This window comes from Sphaeramia orbicularis, chromosome 5, assembly GCF_902148855.1.
Source record: "Sphaeramia orbicularis chromosome 5, fSphaOr1.1, whole genome shotgun sequence".
Lineage (NCBI taxonomy): Eukaryota > Metazoa > Chordata > Actinopteri > Kurtiformes > Apogonidae > Sphaeramia > Sphaeramia orbicularis.
In genome coordinates this window covers 2,992,730-3,013,327 of record NC_043961.1, presented here as the reverse complement: position 1 = coordinate 3,013,327, position 20,598 = coordinate 2,992,730, and the positions used below count along the sequence as shown (strand labels likewise).

At 32.8% G+C, this 20,598-nt stretch overlaps 1 protein-coding gene across 4 annotated transcripts in view; it reads right to left on the bottom strand.

Annotated features, from left to right (window-relative positions):
- Window positions 1–9,410: 9,410 nt before the first annotated feature.
- The window catches only part of LOC115420078 (transcription factor SOX-13), a 174,649-nt gene continuing 163,461 nt past the window's right edge, over window positions 9,411–20,598 (bottom strand). For all 4 annotated transcript variants that reach the window (XM_030135281.1, XM_030135284.1, XM_030135282.1 and 1 more), the window contains 2 exons: window positions 17,766–17,982; window positions 9,411–9,702 (listed from right to left, as the gene is read on the bottom strand). In XM_030135281.1, coding sequence (XP_029991141.1) covers window positions 9,411–9,702; window positions 17,766–17,982 — 509 coding nt within the window. The remainder of the gene's footprint in view (window positions 9,703–17,765; window positions 17,983–20,598) is intronic.

Sequence of the window (20,598 nt, the reverse complement as noted above, 5' to 3'; positions counted from 1 at the left end):
GTGACTTGATTCCTGTTAGGTACAATGGTGTATTCACCGCAGATGTAGCAGAATACGTCAGGCTTATTTTTGCAAGATCTTCTAGTCGAAGCCATTTCATTCACCTATAATATTAAAAAAAACACTAATCATAAATTGGCAAAAGTAAAATCTTCAGAACTCATTTATTGCAAGAAATATGAAAGAATTTTGTATCATATGATGTGAAAATGCCCATAAATGTAAGCAAAAATGTTCAAAAGCCAATATGTAGCATAGTTCAGAAAGTTGACCTGATTGAGCAAAATGAATGTGATTTTTGGATTCAGCACCAAAATTATCCTAAATCAGCTCAAAAAACTTCAACAATAAGTTTGTTGTTGACCAGTGTAATCTGCGTTAGTAATAATTCTTATTGCCTTTTTTTTTTTTCTTTAAGTAAAAAGATAGGATGAATATTTGAGTAGTAGTTGTTTCCCCATATTTCTGCACCATAATTTCAGTATGTCTCTCAGATTACATATCAGTGTGGATAATTAAACTCCAGTGATGCAGCGACTGATAATTATGGGATAACTTCAGAGTCAGAACATGTTTTTCATCCTGACAGATAAGCGTCAACATTACTTTTCGGCCCAAACTCCAGATTGACCCATCTGAAATCCTCCCTATCGGCCACTCTGGGCCTGATGTCTGCACAGAAAACAAGTAACACCACCAAGAAATGACATAATAATAGAAAAAATAAATAATTCCAAACACAATTAACACAACCAATTTATTGATTTTTCCAAAAAAAAAAACAAAAACAAAAAAAACACAAAACTCTGAAAACATCGAGAAATGTACACCTTTAAATTACACAGGCTCTTATAAACAAAATAAAGTCTCTTTCTATATTTACATGAGCAGGGTAAGGACAGGCGACTCCTCAGCTGGTCTCCACGACAACCACAAACACATTTTCCTCTGAAATCCACCTCTGTACACCAACACAGACCGACGCTCGGGGAGTAGAACCCCCAACCCGACCCCCGGCTCTCACGTCGGTATTTTCTTGACATTTGATGTGATTTGTCGAGCGTGAGCTGAGTTAAAGGTGCGCTGACCTTTTGTGTGACATCGTCTGATTGGTCAACGCTGAAACGAGAACATGAGTGAACGGCGTCTACGATAAACTAAAGAGAAACTGACGATGACGGAGCAGGTTTATACGATGCAGCAGTGAGTTCTAACACTAATCATTTAGTCAGAGGTGGAAGTACAGACACTTTACAGACACTTTACATCATGGGTGTCAAAGTGACGTTAGTTCAGGGGCCAAACTCAGCCACATTTGATCTGAAGTGGGCCGGACCAGTCCAATAATAACAGAATTATATATAAATAATGTCAAATCCAAACTTTCCTTAACCCTCCGCTGTCCTGTCCACCAAGGCCCTTACTGAGCACCAAGTGTGTCTTTTTGGCACACTTGTGGAATAATATCAAAAAAAAAATTCATACAGTTTGTTTTTAATTCTTTTACACTTTTTTCTATTTCATCAACTTGAGCCGTAAATAAAAAATACCAAATACTCAATAACTGTCACATTTTTTAACCCTTTAAATGCCGTGTTTGTAATGTAAACAAACCATTTTTTTGGATGCAAAAAACACACACATACAAAAAAAATTCAATATACTACATAAAAAGTGGATCACATATTATTAGATTTTTTCATCCTGGCATATGCCAATGATTAACTCCAACATCAATTAATTTGCATTATTATTTTTGGCGCTAGGTCAAATGTTCAAAAATACTAGCGGCTGTCACCAAGTGTGCGTAAAATGCACACCTATAAATCAAACTATTAAATATTATATATTGATTTATTTTTCGGCTCTAATTTGCTTTTATTTTAGTAAATCCAGCTCAGCCCTAATCATACAGATCAAATGTTAGAAACAGTGCGTTTTAGGCACACTTTGCAGACAGATGCTAGTTTTGTAATTTTCTTTTGTTTACAATGTGCACATTTTAGTTGGTGGACAGAATTTTAAAGATCATGCAAAAATGAACAACTTTTGAATTCTAACCTTATTTAAATTGTGAAAAATAATATGAAGTTTTTTCAAACGAAGTGCAAAGTGTGCCTAAAAGGCGCACCCAGATACCGGATGAAAATGTTTACATCTATAAACTGTCCTTTAAAACAATGTGAATAACATGAACAACCTGAACTTTCTTAAGAAAAATAAGTGTAATTTTAACAATATTGTCTCAGTTTATCATTTCCACACGTTCATTACAACTTCCAGATCACAGTGGATCTACAAATGCACAAAACATTTAATAACAGGCAGAATATTGTTGAATTTACACTTACATCTCTTCAGACATTTCAGGTTTTTCACATTTGTTCAGAATATTTAAATTTTTTATTAATTGATAGCTTATTTTACTATAAATGTTGTAAAATTACATGAAAATATTTAATTTTACAAAGAGGAAAATTTGGAGTTGTGAGTATTTATAGGTTATGTTAATATTTTTCCTGGTCTGTATGTGGAACCTGAACTAACATTTTTGTGAATATCTTCAGTGTCATTTTTGCATTTCAAAAATTCATCCCATGGGCCCGTTTGGAACCTTTGGGAGGCCAGATTTGGCCCCCTGGCCACATGTTTGACACCCCTGCTTTACATGTATCTCAGTGTATTTTTTTTTTTTTTTTACTTTATCACTCTAGATTTGGACCCAAATATTTAAACTTTCTACTACTGACATTTTAAAACAGGCGAGTTACTTTATTTTTTAAATGCATTAAAGGCTGAGGTCTCAATCTCGTTTTCTTTCAGGGGCCACACACTGCAAAAATCGAAATCTTACCAAGTGTATTTTCCTCATTTCTAGTCCAAATATCTCATCACACTTAAACTAAGACAGAATCACCTAAAGAGGAACTTTTCAGTGAGATATAAGAACCGATTTATAGACAATAGATCTGGAAAATCTGATTTCAAGAAATCTTACCAAAATAATTTTCACTTGTTCCATTGGCAGATTATTTTGCTTGAATAAAGCAAAACAAAAAAAAAACTGCCAATGGAACGAGTGAAAATTATCTTGGTAAGATTTAGATTTTTGCAGTGCAGTCCAGTAAAATAATAGCATAATAACCTAAAAATAATGACAATTCCAAATTTTTGTCTTTGTTTCAGTGAAAAAAAAAACATTAAATGATGAAAATACTTACTTTTATAAACTATTCAAACAAAAAAGATGTGAATAACCTGAAAAAACTGAAATTTCGTAAGAAAAATAGTGCAATCTTAACACTACTATGCCTCAACTTCTCATTTCTACATGTGCATCATGGATCAGATCTGCAAAGACACTAAACAGTTAGAAACGGGAAGAAAATTGTTAATTGTGCTTAATTTTCATCAGACATTTCAGATTGTTCATGTTTTTTTTTCAGGTTATTCACATTTTATGTTATTTATTGTAAATGTAAATATTTTCATAATTTAATGTTATTTTTTCACTAATCATTAGTTTTCTTCTTATTTTCCATGATGATTGTGCTTCTTCACAATATAAAGTAAACGATCTACTTGGATGGGACAGTAACGTATAGAAAAAAAATCTTACTTTATCTAGTGGTTTGTATCACTGATAAATGGAACCACAAGAAAACAATGTAAACAAGTGTAACAATGCAAACATGAGACTAGAATGATGTAAAAGGTAAAATGAGATGAAGAGGACGTTAAATCGGTTGAACACTGCATAAGTCTAATAAGTTAAAAAAATATATGTGAAAAAATGAAAACAATGTAATGCAAGATGAAAATGACAAAACAAACTGAAAATTACATAATTTAAGATGACAATGATGTAAATCAGAACAAAAATGACATAAAACAAATGAAAACATGAAAGATGAAACTAACGTAGAACAAGACAAGAAAAGATGTAAAACATGATAAAAAAACTTCTGTAAAACAAGATGAAAACGACATGAAAACAAGATGAAAATGACATAAATCAGGACAAAAAGGACATAAAACTGGATAAAAAGGACGTAAAACACAACGTAAACGACATGAAAGATGAAACTGATGTAGAACAAGACAAAAACGGACGTAAAACATGATGAAAATTCTTTAAAACGAGACGAAAACAACATAAAGCAAAATGAAAACAACATAAAGCACGATAACAATGACATAAATCGGGACAAAAATGACATAAAACTGGACGAAAACGAAACGAAAGATGAAATAAATGTAAAACGAGACAAAAAAGGACGTAAAACATCATGAAAATTCTGTAAAACACGTGTGAAAACGACATAAAACAAGATGAAACTGACGCAAAACGATATGAAAACGGCGTGAAATAAAACGGAAATAACATTAAACTGAAAAAACGAGACAAAATGAAATGAAAACACTTTAAAAGATGAAATTGGACGAAAAGAACAAAAAAATGACGGCGACAGAAAAAAGACGTCAGACATTTCACAGCCTGTAGTTTTTCACTTTTCCTGAACACGTAAAATAAGTACTTTGTTTTGTTTTCTGTACTTCCACTTGAGTAAATAAAGTACTTTTCCCACCTATAACTTATTACTTTACAATTTTTATCTTTTGAAAGTTTCTTCTTTCTACACACGTGCTAATATTTCTTCACAGCCTAATAATTCTTATTATTTTATAGTTTTGTCACAAACTGTCACTGTGAACTGTTAGCATGTAGCTTAGCATGTGTGATTCAGGGAACGTAGGATTTTCTACTTTGTCTGTGAAAGCATTGTTGAGCTACGATAACACAACATAAAATATGCGCGTTAAAGGTGAAATATGTCGCATTTGTGTATACGAGCTACTTGTTTGTTGATGTTAGCCAACTTTAAGCTAACAGCCGCTAGCTCATTAAGATGCATTCCGATCTGCTGCATTGGTTATAAAAACAAAAAATTAATACATGTAAATTTCTTCTCATATGTTCCAAACTGCACTTTCTTATCCGTACTATGTCCTAAAACGCTAACATTTGCTGTTTTTGGTGTTTCTGTTCTCATTTCCGCGTTGACCACAGCTTTAATGGCGTCACCGCAGCAGCTCATAACCATCATTTGACCTTTGACCTCCATCTTTGTCCACCACAGGAGAAGGGTTTAGACCTTATCGGACCAAAACGACAGCTCCTTTCTCCTCCGTGTGAAGCTGAGCACGATCTGATCGATAAATGTGAAAGAGGAACATAAAGAGAATAATAATGAGAGGACGACACCATCGCCTTTACATGTGATTGTTTCCCTGCAAAGAAAAAAAAAAACAAACGTCAAATTTAACCTTAATTTCACATTGAGTCTTTGAAGGTGAATGTTTTTTTTTTTTTTTTTTTTTTTTTCGCAAACGTCTTGGAACAGGACCCGATGCACTAGTACCAATGAAATGAATGTGAACAATCTGAAGTCAGTTGGACGTTTGTACGACGGCGTGTTCGGGCCGCACAAGGAAATACAAACGCCTGTCACTACGAGAATAAAGCGGTTATATTTCCAGAATAAAGTCAATATTTAACGAGAAAAAAGTTGTCGTTTTAAAAACTCATTATGTAGTAAGAATAAAGTCGTTATATTTCCTAAATGAAGTCGTTATTTAATGAGAATAAAGTTGTCATTTTAAAAACTCATTATGTAGTGAGAATAAAGTCATAATATGAGAATAAAGTCGTACCCACTCATCGAATAATGTAGAACTTGGAACATTTTGTGAAGTTCTACTTTCATTCGGAGTTTACGCACAAAGGCCAAATACTGAGTCTATTAGCCCCGCCTACCAAATACTGAGACTATTAGCCCCGCCCACCATCAACACATTGCTGCTTCGTTCGTTGCCTTCGCTGTAAATATTACGACTTTAATCTCATAAAAGTACGACTTTATTCTCGTTAAACATTGAATTTTTTTTTTAAACTACTACTTTATTCTCATTATATCATGACTTTATTCTCGAAATATAACGACTTTCTTGTTAAATAATGAGTTTATTCTCGAAACATAACTTTATTCTCGTTAAATAAAACTACGACTTTATTCTCATTATATCATGACTTTATTCTCGAAATATAACGATTTTATTCTCGTTAAGTAAAACTACGACTTTATTCTCCTTATATTTTGACTTTATTCTCGAAATATAACGACTTTATTCTGAAGTAAAACTACGACTTTATTCTCGTTACATAAAACTACGACTTTATTCTCATTGTATTTTGACTTTATTCTCAAAATATAACAACTTTATTCTCGTTAAGTAAAACTACGACTTTATTTTCATTATATTTTGACTTCATTCTCTAAATATATCGACTTAATTCTCAAAATATAGCGACTTTATTCTTGTTAAATAATGAGTTTTTTAAAACTACGACTTCATTCTCATTAAATAATTACTTTACTCTCAAAATATAACGACTTTATTCTCGTAGTGACAAGCGCTTTTTTTTTTTCCTTATCTGGCCCTTATACGCTGTTGTACGTTTGAGATTGAAACGTGGGTATTTTTATCGCAGTGCATCTCAGAAATATAACAGAAAAAATAAACACGTGACATTTGGATACGTAGATGGGAGGTGCTGAACACGACAATCAATAAAACACTCAAAGAAGCAAACACAGACGTATTAAAAAAAAATAATAATAATAAGGCTGAGGTCAACCTGCGGCGTTATGGAGAGGGAACCGACACAAATACAGCATTTACAAAGCTCAACTGGACAGGGCGGCGATGTGGGCGTAGGCGTGGCCAGGAGGCGGGGCTTAGTCTTGATTGAATGCATTTTGCAGCTGCTCTTTAAAAACAATATCAATGGGCAACATGACTGAAAATGTGAGCGCAGTGAGCAGAAGGGAGCTCTCAGGCTGTGGTAATAACCAGCATTTTCCAGCAGGGGGCGCCATGTGTACAGTAAAAACAGGATTCCACACAGATCCTGTTGAATCCACATCAGAGGGAGGTCTGTCAGTCACTCTGAGGGGATTCAGGGGGATGATGAACGTGACCGGACAGAATTTAAGGGCCTTTTTGTCTTCACTAGGGAGAAAAAAAAAAAACAAGTATTCTTATAAAAGTCATCACAAAAAAGGGAAATGTGTGAGTGTAGGTTTGTTTCACTGGAGACGGGACTCATTTACAAAGGGCTAAAGTGTAAAAATGTGTAAAAATCTGTTAAATGTTCAATATGTAACATGAATACATTTGTGTTTATGTGAAGTTTGTGTCAGAGTCTTTAAGGTTCAATGCGGATGTTTTTTTTCATGTTCAGTTTTAGTAAAAGTGGGTAAAAAATGTATTTGATCCACGTCAACTTGTACAAAAATGGACTTAACATGAAAAAAAAAAATCTAAATCTGATCAAGTGTATTTTTCTCATGTCTAGTCCATAAAACAGAATCACCTAAAGAGGAACTTTTCAGTGAGATATAAGAACTGATTTATAGACAATAGATCTGGAAAATCTGATTTCAAGAAATCTAACCGAGATCATTTTCACTTGTTCCACTGGCAGATTTTTTTCTCGAATTAAGCAAAAAAAAAATCTTGAATTAAGCAAAAAAAAAAAAAAAATCTGCCAATGGAAGAAGTGAAAATTATCTTGGTAAGATTTTGATTTTTACAGTGCATTCAGCCCGATTTACCAAGATGATTTTCACTTGTTCCACTGGCAGATTTTTTTGCTTTTGCTTAATTCAAGATTTTTGCTTAATTCAAGATTTTTTGCATAATTTAACTTTTTTTTTTTTTTTGCTTAATTCAACATTTTTTTGTTTAATTCAACTTTTTTTTTTGCTTAATGCAACATTTTTGCTTAAATCAAAATTTTTTCTTAATTCAAGATTTTTGCGTAATTCAAGAATTTTTTTGTTTAATTCAAGATTTTTTTTGCTTAATTCAAGAACGTGAAATATGCTGAGGTTAGTAGTCAGTAAAGTGCATCATGGGAGAAAACAGATGCTGCCCGTTGAGTCGTGTCACACAAAATTAAATGTTACATGACTGGACTTGTAAAATACTCCCTTAATGACAAACATCGTGTAATTAATGACATAATTGAAATGGGATCAACATTTGTACGTCATCACTGACCCCTACACTGCAAAAATCTAAATCTTATCAAGTGTATTTTTCTCATTTCTAGTCCAAATATCTCGTCACACTTAAAATCAGACAGAATCACCGAAAGAGGAACTTTTCAGTGAGATATAAGAACTGATTTATAGACAATAGATCTGGAAAATCTGATTTCAAGAAATCTTAAGATAATTTTCACTTGTTCCACTGGCAGATTTTTTTGCTTGAATTATGCAAATATTAAGGATGTACCTAATGATGACCTCAGATAAATGCAAAAAAAAAATTATACTCTTTCTCCAAGCCATCCCTAAATGAATGAATTTTTAATCAAATACTGGGTCCAAAAATAGGACCCAAATTAGGACAGTAAAAACGACCAATGTGTCAGTGCATTAGATGTGAAAACATGTCTGTAAATGGTCTTCTATAGACTATAAATAAAGACATTGTGTTAAATGTGCCAATCCTAGTGTTTTTTTCTAATGCACACGTGGGTTTTTTTTATGAATCTCAGTCTCATTTCAGGTTTCATGTGTAACCCATTGTGTCCACTCGTGTTGCATACAGAACCTGCCCATTTAAACACATATAAATGGAGATCAAATCGGGCTGAATGTACTGATAAAATCAAAATCTTACCAAGATAATTTTCACTTCTTCCTTGGCAGATTTTTTTTTTTTTTTTCTTAATTCAAGATTTTTTTTTTTTTGCTTAATTCATGAAAAAAAATCTGCCAGGGGAACAAGTGGAAATTATCTTGGTAAGTTTTCTTGAAATCAGATTTTCCTGATCTATTGTCTAAAAAAATAGTTCTTATATCTCACTGAAAAGTTCCTCTTTAAGTGATTCTGTCTGATTTTAAGTGTGATGACATATTTGGACTAGAAATGACAAAAATACACTTGGTTCAGTTGTGAGTTTTGCAGTGTGATGATGTTTTTTCTGTGGTTGAGTCCAGTGGCTCTCATAGGAAGGGGGCGTGGCTTCAGCTCTCTAGTGGGTTGTCTGTTTACTGTCTGTCTATAAATGCATCACACTTGTCTTGGGTGGCGCTAAGTGCAGGATGAGCTGACAGTGTTCCAGACTTCTGTGTTCCAGACCACTTCTAGACCAAAACAACTGAATTATTTCCAAACGACTGATTCCAACACAAACTTCACACAGATCTGACATACTGAACCTTTAACGTATGTTTTAAAAAAGCGACGACATTCTTAATTTAGTGGCGACTCAATCCGTCCTGTTGTCATTGTCATTAACAAACAGCCTCCCCCTCTGAACTCCCCCCCCCCCTTCAGTCCGTCAGGAGCACCAGTTCCCCTTCGCTCCTCTCGCCGCCGTCGCTCTCCTCGCCCTCACTGTACGGCGGCCGCTCCCTCTCTCGCTCCCTCTCTCTCTCCCTGGGCGGGGCCGAGGGCTTGGCCTGACCCTCCGCCCGGCGCGTGGCGGCGGACGGGACCGGGGGCAGATAATGCTCCAGCAACGCCGGGTGAAAGGGCATGGTTGCCACGGAGACTGAGCCGGCGCCGCCCCCCGGGTACTGGGCTTCGCTGTGGGCGTAGTGGATCTGCTGAGGGTCCGTTTGACTGGAAAGACAGGAAGTGATGTCAGCACAACACAAAGACTCAAGACAAACATTATTATGTAGTGATTTAAATCTATACATTTAAAAAAAAAAAAGTATTTATTTGTTCAAATGCTTTTTTTTTGACACTTTGATGTTTTTTCAAAATGTATGTCTTGTATGCCCAAATATTTTCAATAAATAAATGAATGAATAAATAAATGAATGAATAAATGAATTAATGAATAAATAAATAAATAAATAAATAAATGATATATCCCGGACATAAATAAAACACTTATTCTTAAATATCGATAGATAGATAGATAGATAGATAGATAGATAGATAGATAGATAGATAGAATTGTTATATAGCTCAACTTTCTCTAAAATTGAGTGGTCAAAAGCATGAACATTACCATATAAATTCTGTGTTATGTACAAAATTACAGTAATACATCTCAGCATTTTACATAACATACATCCCTCCAACGCTATTTTATCTCAATTTTCTGACCTTGAAGAAATACACGACAAACAACATTTAAAAACACATTTAATATTTTTTTCTAAATGAAGATGTGGAAATGTTTTCACTCGTAAAATAAGACGAGGTTGTTCCTCTGTTTGGAATTCTATCTGCAAACAGTGGTTGAATCTGGCTCTGAACGGACTCAAATATCTTTTTCAAACAATTTTTTATTGATAAAACAAGACTTCTTTTCTAATATTCTTTTCAAATCTTTTCAAAGATTATTCTTTCTTTCATTTGTTACAGTTTTTATTTTTACTTGCCATTCATTTTTATTGTAGCTGTACAGGCCAAAAATATTATGTAATAAAAATGAAAAGTATCAGGTTAGGTTTGGGTGAACTTAATTATCTTCAAAGTGGAAAATTGTCTTTGGTTCCACTTGAAAAACACAATGAACAAAGCAGAACTAAAACTAATTCCAACTGCTGGTGAATCAGAGTCATTTTCCTGAAACCCCAAGGAATTGAAACGTTTTACAGCACTTTTTGGCGCTGCACACACAAAAGAAAAGGTAAAACAAAAGAACAAAAATGGACCAAAAAGGCTGAAAATATAGCAAATCTACAGGATGGAACTTTACCATTTACAACACAGGTGTCAAACATACGGCCCAGGGGCCAAATCTGGCCTGCTAAAGGGTCCAACTGGCCACTAGGGTGAAGTTGTGAAATGCAAAAACTACACTGAAGATATGAATAATCAATAGTGTAAAAATCATTTGAATTCAGGTTCCATACAGACATATTACAGACCAATTAGATCTCAGTTGGGTCAGACCAGAAAAATACTGTCATAATAACTGATAAATAATGACAACTGCAGATTTTATGTGGTTTTAGTGTAAAAAAGTAAAATTACATGAAAATGTTTACATTAACTATCCTTCTACAAAAAATGTGAATAACCTGAACAAATATGAACAAACAGAAATGTCTTGAGAAAAGTAAATGCAATTTTATCAATATTCTACCTGTTACTAAATGTTTTGTGCATTTGTAATTGTAATGTAAGTTGTAATGCACATGTGTAAATGATAAACTGATAAACTGAGGCAGAATATTGTTAAAATTGCACTTGTTTTTCTTAAGACATTTCAAGTTGTTGACATTATTCAGATTTTTAAGGAAATGTTGTAGATGTAAACATTATCATAATGTAATTTTGCTTTCTCACTGTTATTATTTCACTGCTCTGGCCCACTGCAGATCAAACTGGGCTGAATGTGGAACTAGGGCTGTGTATCGACTAGAATCTGGCGATACGATATAAATCACAATACTAGGATCATGATACGATATATCACGATATATCATGATACTGTTAAAAAGGCAATTTTTTTGTTTGTTTCTTTTTTTTTTATGACCATTTCCTTGAAAAATTGAATTACAGCAGAAATCTGCACAAATACTAAACACATTATTTGATCAGAACAGGATCTAATGTTCTATCACAAAATGTTCTTGTGTTCAAACTGAAATTCTGTTTTACAGACATTCCAGTTTAAGATCCTGTTCAAATGTTCAAATTCTATTAGTTCAGAACTAACATCAGAACAGGATTTGAGTTCAATCCCAACAAAGGAATGAACATTATTTAATAAAAGAGTGTTAAATAATAATAAATAAAATATAAACAAAAAAGAAAAACCAAAAATGAACCTCCAGAATATCTGCATTTGAATAAATACCTAAAAATATCGATATAGTACTTTTTAATATCGATACAGTATTGTGAAATGAAATATCACAATATAATGCAAAAAACTGATATTTTCTTATAGCCCTACACTGTAAGCCCAGAATTTGTATTTACTAAAATACTTTAATTACAATGCACTTAAATGATTTAAGTTTTATGATGTTACTATAAAATGTTCAGTATATTCTACTAATTTGTAGACATAGTTGAAAGTATGAAAAAATTTAAGTTGAATGGAATTAAATCACTAAGTTTTAGTCATAAACCAATTGATTAGTCGATCATTACTCAAATCATTTAAGTGCAATCACTTGCCTCAAATTTTTTGAGTAAACTCTACTTATCCGGGCTTACAGTGTATGCGGAACTGAACTAAAATGAGTTTGACAGTCCTGATTTACAAGGACAAAGAATACACACCAATGGACGTGCACACACACACACACACACACACACACACACACACACACACACACACACACACACACACACAAACTGTATATTTCTGGAACATAAAATCACTTGATGTAAACGGTGATTTTTTAATTTAATTTTTTTAAAGCGTTTATTCTCTGTGCATGTGTTCGGTGGGTTTGGTTCCAGTGTCGTCTCCTTCTGTACAGATATTTGTGCAGCCAGTGGATAAGAGACGTGTGTTTGAGGAGCAGTTGTGAGGCTGAAACCTAATGGAAGTGACACATGAAGCCGGTCCAATGATGAACTCTTCTGTTTTGTTTGGGTTTAAGTGGAAGAAACTGAAGGACATCCAGTTATGATCAGCGACTGTTAAAGAATACAGCGACTTATTCTTTCTAAAGCCAATTAAATGAATTAAAACGTCATAAACTACCTCTACAGTTCACTGAGACTTACATGAAAAATGTGAGTTTTGCTGCTTCTCTCATATTTACAGACTTTCCTTGAGGTAGGACTAATGATTTCAGAACCGAGTGCATTTACACACAATATTTTTTTTTTGTTTGTTTGTTTTTGGCAAACACTTGAAGCGCTACAGGTTGAAGTTTCTGGAAAATAAAATCACTCCTTAAAAAAAATAAAAAATAAACAGCTTTTCCATTAAAAGTCACTCGGTTTGATGTAGAAATTAACCCATAAAGACCCAAACATCCACCGGTAACCAACAGCATCTACTGATCTAAACTGTCTAATACCTGTTGATCCACTAATCCTTTCAATCCATGTAAATAATTGGTGTAAAATACAGTTCATCATCTTTTCATGGTCATCACATATGACCCATTTGGACGTTCAGAGGCTCCGTAGTTACCGTGGAAACACCGTCATCATCTATAACACTGATTCACCAGTAAAACCCATGGAGTTGGATCAGTGACAGTGGATGGACACACTGGGTTTATGTTCACTTAATGATATTGTCGCTGAAAAACCCACTTTTTCTTCCATTTTGTCTGTTTTGATATAATAACACTGAATTTACTCTGTGTTTTCATGAGCATCTGAATAAAATATAGGAAATTAAATCTAGGAAAATGCATGATTTACTGTGAAAAATGCAAAATACAAAGAATAATATTATAATAAATGGGGATAAATCACTTAAGAAAGGTTAAATAGAGAGAAATATTCATTTGGGGACAGTCATAAAAGTAGCCCTAGGTCTTTACGGGTTAAACTACAATGCCCACAATGCATTTCAACAAGAACTACCTTACAGAACTTAACTCTGTAAAGCCTGAACCATTAAATCATTGACAGAAAATTCCAGCTCTTTGAACCTGGAGGCTTTATTGGTCCCTTTTTTTGTTTTAAATTTCATGCCTATACTTTTTTTTGCTTCCCTGCTGTAATGCTTTTATAATGTTTTATAATAAAGCACTTTCAATTGTCTTGTACTTGAAATGTGCTATATAAATAAACCTGCCTTGCCTTCTGAACAACCCAAAAACCTTTTTCAAATATCAGTTTCCATGTATGAGTTTCAGTTTTGTATCATATTTGATCCATTGGGTCTCAATGCTCAAATATTATTTTTGAACAAAAAACACCATAATCTAACACAAACATGTCTGAAAAAAATTGGTAATTCCTTTTCAAAATTACCAAAGTTCTTCCTCCTTCCTCATTAATGTCAGTCTTGTAGTGTCACTAAAGGCCTCTGGTGAACAAACTCCTCCCCCTGGTGGATTATCTGTGTATTGCATGTATCTAATTGCATACATCAGGTTTTTAAAGAATGTAGAGAGCTTCAAAACTCACGTATCAAATATGACAATTTTGGTGTTAAAGGGTTTTATTCAGTCTGTTGGAAGTCAGCCAGATTAGAGTTATTCCAAAATCCTTGTAACTTTCAAGCATCAGAAACTGAATCCGAGCTGCAGTAAAACTGTAATATTGACGCGTTAGTTCTTCAAAAGCCCTCGGAGATAAAATATGTGAAGAGTTTTCGGTTTGAAACGACGACAGACAAAAAAAGGTGCAGAAAAACACTCCAAACCAACCGGCGTTAACCTCCAACTTCTACAGCTTAAACAGTTGAAGGAGTTTCATGAGAACAATAGTGAGGGATGCTATTCATGATCGAGGACGGGAGGGAAAAAAAAGCCGAGACGCCATATCCATATTCAACGTTTGTGTGTTCCAGAATGAAAAAAGAGCATTTGGAGCAGCAGCTATTGCACTGTAAAAAAAAACCCAAAAAAACCCACAGTAATATTCCAGCAGCAGGGGTGCCGAAAAAATACTGTAAAATAACGGAAACTAACCATCTCATAAAAATACGGTAATTTTCCACAATTAAAATATAGTTTTTTGCCCTAACTTTACATGAGATTTTGCTTCTTTTTTTTTTTTTTGACTTTTTAATGTTTAATAAAGAATATTTTCATGTATTAAAACAATCAAATTCCCTATAAATATATATATAAATAATTTTCAGTGAGACTCAGTTGTCCAATCCACTGATAAACTGTCCAAATACAGTTTTTATCAGTGCTTATACATGTTATACATTCACAAAAATACATTTATTCAACATTTTTGTTGTGAAACCTCCTGTAATTACACAAGATATTTGTCAATTAACAAACAAGTCTGGTTAAACTGACAGAACAAATACTTCTGTTACGGTTAATTGTCAGTAATTTTATCTGGTTTTATTTTTTATTTTTTTATTTTTTATTTTTTTACAATATTAAACTTTAAATTAACAGTTTAATCACATGAATAGAAAAGAAATATTTGTGAAATTATGATACATTTGCAAATGTATTTTTTTCTGTGAAAAAAGAAAAAAAAATTCTTTTTAAAAATGGAAATTTTTTGGTTATTCACAGTTAGTTTTTCCATGTTATTTTACATTTGACATGTAAAATCACAGTCTATTTTTCTCATTTCATTGATATTTTCCTGTATCTTAACCCTTTCATGCATACTGGTCACTCCAACTGTTCTCTTGTATATTCATGGGTTTTATTGTTTTAGTTCCATATCAGCCAACACAGTGGACACTTATGCATCATCTCATACACTGTAATTCAAACCATTACTATAACTTTGCTCTTCTTGATGAACCTGATCTGCAGTAACAGGTTTGAGTGTAAATCAATTGCTTGTTATTGTTAATAGACTGTAATTAACCATTTTTCTTAAACAAAAAGGTTTTTTTATGCATATTATCTTCATAAAGTGAGTACTAACTAATATTAGAGTATGTTAAAATGTGATAAAACATCAGACTAGCTGCATTAAAAATTTGATTTCATACTTTTCACACAGTGTATCAGTAAATACATGTTTCTTTGCTTCAAAAATTAAATGCATGGTGTCCATTTGAGTAGATATTTTTGCAACTCCATGAAAAATAGGTTCATAAAAATTCTTCAGTTGCGTTGTTTTTTTCAGGCCTAAAGAGGAATAAAAACACTGTGGAAAAACATCTTGACTGGGGTCAAAAAACAGTATTCCAAATCTCTCTGAAGGGACATTTTAGAGACAATTTGACCCACATTTTTATTTTTAAAGTCATTTTTGCTTTAGTTGGACCATTAGGGATTATCCAAAACAAGGAGCTACTTTATAGTGAAATAAACGTTGGAATGGCAAACAATTAAAGTTCGCTCTCTGACCGGACATCACTGTTTTTAGACCCATTAACCCTTTCATGCACAGTGGTCACTCCAGTGGACAGCTATTCTCCAGCTGTTCTCTTGTAGACAGTATTCATGGGTTTTGTTGTTTTAGTTCCATATCAGCCAACACAGTGGACACTAATACATCATCCCATAAACTGCAATTCAGACCATTACTGTAACTTTGCTGTTCTTGATAAACCTGATCTGCAGTGACATGTTTTAGTGTAAATCAATTGTTATTTGTTAGACAAAAAGTTTTGTTTTTTTTTTTTTTTGGCATATTACCTCCATGAAGTGAGTAATAACTAGCAGTAGAATATGTAAAAATGTGAGAAAACATCAGATTAGTAGAAAATCTTTTCATTTGTTTTTATCTCACTTTCTGATATTGGGTTTTAAACATGTTTCTTTACTTCAAAAATTAAACTCATGGACATTTTTGGAACTTCATAAAAAAAAAACCAAAAAAAAAAACCAAAAACTCAATTGCGTTTTTTTTGTGGTTTTTTTTTTCATGCCTAAGGGGGGATAAAAACAAGAAGAGAGAAAAAAATCTTGACTATGGTTGTCATAATTTGTGCATGAAAGGGTTAAACATGGTTTCATTTCACTGTTTTCATATCACTTTATGACACAGGTGTCAAACATACGGCCCGGGGGCCAAAACCAACCCGCCGAAGGGTCCAGTCCGGCCCCTCGGATGAATTTGTGAAATGCAAAAAAGACACTCAAGATATAAACAGTCAGTCCTTTTACTTCAGGGCCCATATAAAGCCCTATTTTAGTGTCAAGTAGGTCAGATCAGTTAAATACTACCATAAAAACCTACAAATAATGACAATTCCAAAAGTTTCCTCTGTCTTAGTGTAAAAAAGTGAAATTACATGAAAACGTGTACATTTACAAACTAGCCTTTCACAAAAAATATGAAAAACTAGAAATGTCCTAAGAGAAGTAAGTGCAATATTACCAATATTCCGCCAGTTACTAAAATATTTTGTGTATTTTGCAGATCCATTGTGATCTGTAAGTTGTAATGCACATTTACAAATGATAAGCAGAGGAAAAAGAGTTAAAATTGCACTTATTTTCTTTATAAATTTCATTTTTTTCATGGTTGTTCATGTTATTCACATTTTTAAAAGGACAGTTTATAGATGTAAATTTTTCCATAATGTAATCTTACTTTTTTTTTTTTTACTATAAAACACATTGAAATGTTTGGAGTTGGCATTATTTATATATCATTATGCTATTAATTTACCGGTCCGGCCCACTTTAGATCATATTGGGAGGATATGGCCCCTGAACTAAAATGAGTTTGACACCCCTGCTTTATGATATTGGGTTTTAAATACATGTTTCTTTGCGTCAAGAATCAAATTCATGGTGTAGCTGAGTGGACATTTTTGTAACTCCATGAAAAACAGGTGGATTTAAAATTAAAAAAAAATTCCAATCACATTGTTTTGTTTTTTTTCATGCCTAAAGAGGGATAAAAACACTCAGGGAAAAAAAAAAAAATCTTGATTACGGTTCTCATAATTCATGCATGAAAGGGTTAAAAATAGGAAAAATCTGTAAAAGAAACAGTGAAAATTCTGTTAAATTACAGATTTTTTTTTTTACAGTGTGTCTATAACGTATGGAACTGTGCACCAAACTCTGTCGGCGCTGTGTTCCAGGGACACACTGTTGCGTTACCCCAGTTGTGTGAAGCGTTGCGTCCTGGGTTCGTACCTGTGTGCGTACGTGGCTCTCTGCTCTTGCCGGCGGCTCTTCATCATGGCCTTGTACTCCCCCACTCTCAGCCTCCGTCCTTCCACGATGCAGGTCCGCTTGGGTCGAGGTTTGTACTTGTAGTCGGGGTAACGCTCCAGGTGCTGGCGGCTCAGCCTGGCCTGCTCCTCGTAGTACGGCTGCTTCTCTTGGTTGGACATGGCCTTCCATCTGGAGCCTGAAGAAAGACGCAAACACACACACAACAGACTTTAGGAACTACAGAGGCGTCCCTGGGTCTACTGTTCAGTCTATTAAAGGTTCCAGCAGCGGCGTCAGACACATTTGAATTCAGGCACATTCAGCCCAGTAGGATCTAGAGTGGACCAGGATAAAATAATAACAGAATAACTATAAATAAAGAAAAGTAAAAAAAAAGTAAAATGACATTATGGACATGTTTACAGCGACACACTAGCCTTTAAAAATGTGAATAACATGGACAACCTGAAAGTTCTTTAAAAAAAGAAAAAAAAGAGCAGTTTTAACATCATTTTGCCTCATCTATTATTATTATTATTATTATTATTATTATTATTATTATTATTATTATTATTATTAAGTACAGTTTTAACATCATTTTGCCTCATCCATTATTATTATTATTATTATTATTATTATTATTATTATTATAAGATGAGGCAAAATGATGTTAAAACTGTACTTATTATTATTATTATTATTATTATTATTATTATTATTATTATTATTATTATTATTATTATTAAGTACAGTTTTAACATCATTTTGCCTCATCTTATAATAATAATAATAATAATAATAATAATAATAATAATAATAATAATAATGATAATGATGATGATGATAATAATAAAATAAGTGCAGGTTTAACATCATTTTGCCTCATCTTATAATACTACTACTACTACTACTACTACTAATAATAATAATAATAATATAAGATGAGGCAAAATAATGTTAAAACTGCACTTTATTATTATTATTATTATTATTATTATTATTATTAAGTGCAGTTTTAACATTATTTTGCCTCATCTAATTAAATTAATTAATTAATAATAATAATAATAATAATAATAATAATAATAATAAAATAAGTGCAGGTTTAACATCATTTTGCCTCATCTTATAATACTACTACTACTACTACTACTACTACTTCTACTACTACTACTACTACTACTACTACTACTAATAATAATAATAATATAAGATGAGGCAAAATAATGTTAAAACTGCACTTTATTATTATTATTATTATTATTATTATTATTATTATTATTATTATTATTATTATTAAGTGCAGTTTTAACATTATTTTGCCTCATCTAATTAAATTAATTAATTAATTAATAATAATAATAATAATAATAATAATAATAATAATAATAATAATAATAATAATAATAATAATAATAATAACAATAATAGTGGTTCCAGGTACGACAAACCCCGGCCCTCACATGTATTGTATCTTATTTTCGCATAGATCCAGCTGATGTCATCATGTCTATGCGTGTGATGATGTCAGCATATCAATTGCCTCTATATTTGTGCCAAATTTGAGGTAAATTGAAGCAAAATTTATGTTTTTGTAGAGATTTGAAATTTCACTCATTATAAGTAAATGGGAGATGAATAAGATTTTAAAAATTCATAAAAAATTTAAACTTTGATCTACTTATCCCAAAATGTAATGACATCTCTTCTGGGTCACTGGCAATCTATAAACTCCATTTGGTATGAACTGAACAAACAGTTTTGCTGCTAGAGTGTTAACAAAGGAACAAACAAAGAAATCAAACCAAAAACAATACCCCTGCCTCCCCTTCAGGGGGGGCGGGATAGTAGTGATAATAATAATAATAATAATAATAATAATAATTGTGGATTATCTTTTACACATGTGCAATATCACATACAGATCACAGTGGATCTACAAACACATAAAACAGACACAATATTAAAACTGCACTAACTTCTCTTAGGACCTTTCATGTCGTTCATATTTGTTCAGGTTATTCACATTTTTCGTGAAAGGATAGATTGTAAATGTCAACATTTTCATGTAATTTTCCTTTTTTTTTTTTTTTTTTACAGTAAAACAAAATATTTGGAGTTGCCATTTTTTAATAGGTTATTGTGATAGTAGTGATACTGATGGCCCTTCGGTGGGCCGGTTTTGGCCCTTGGGCCGTAGGTTTAACACCCTTACATTAAAGGTTAACTCCGTTTATTACCCCCCCCCCCCATGATACACACAGTACCTAGCATTAGCATTAGCATCAGCACTGTGGTCAAGGACAGTTAACCTATATTATATGTATTTGATGTACACTGTTGACCATAAAGTGGGAATAAAATATTTTTCCCTCTTCTTATGAAATGATTGTGATTTATTCTTGATAAAAGTGTAACTGGGACTCAGTATATAATCATTGAACCAGGTCAAAGGTGGTTACTGATGCGAATAAAAAAAGGAATGTCTAAAAACAAAATTATTCCAACTTCATGGGAAAAAGTGCATTACATTCCATGCTCCAGTTATTGTTTAACATGTATTTTGCAACATGCAATGAAAGGTACATTTCTAATACACTTAATTGAAAATACTTTGCAAAAAAATACTAAAAGTGTTAAATTTTGGGTTTATTACTCATTTTAAAAGACACCAACCTACTCCTCCAAAATATTTTGTTGAAGTATTTCCAATTTTTGTCACTTAAATCCAATATTTTTGTATATTATTTGCCACTAAGATGATATTTTCTTACATAAAACATGATCTGCTTTGTAGATTAACCCTTTCATG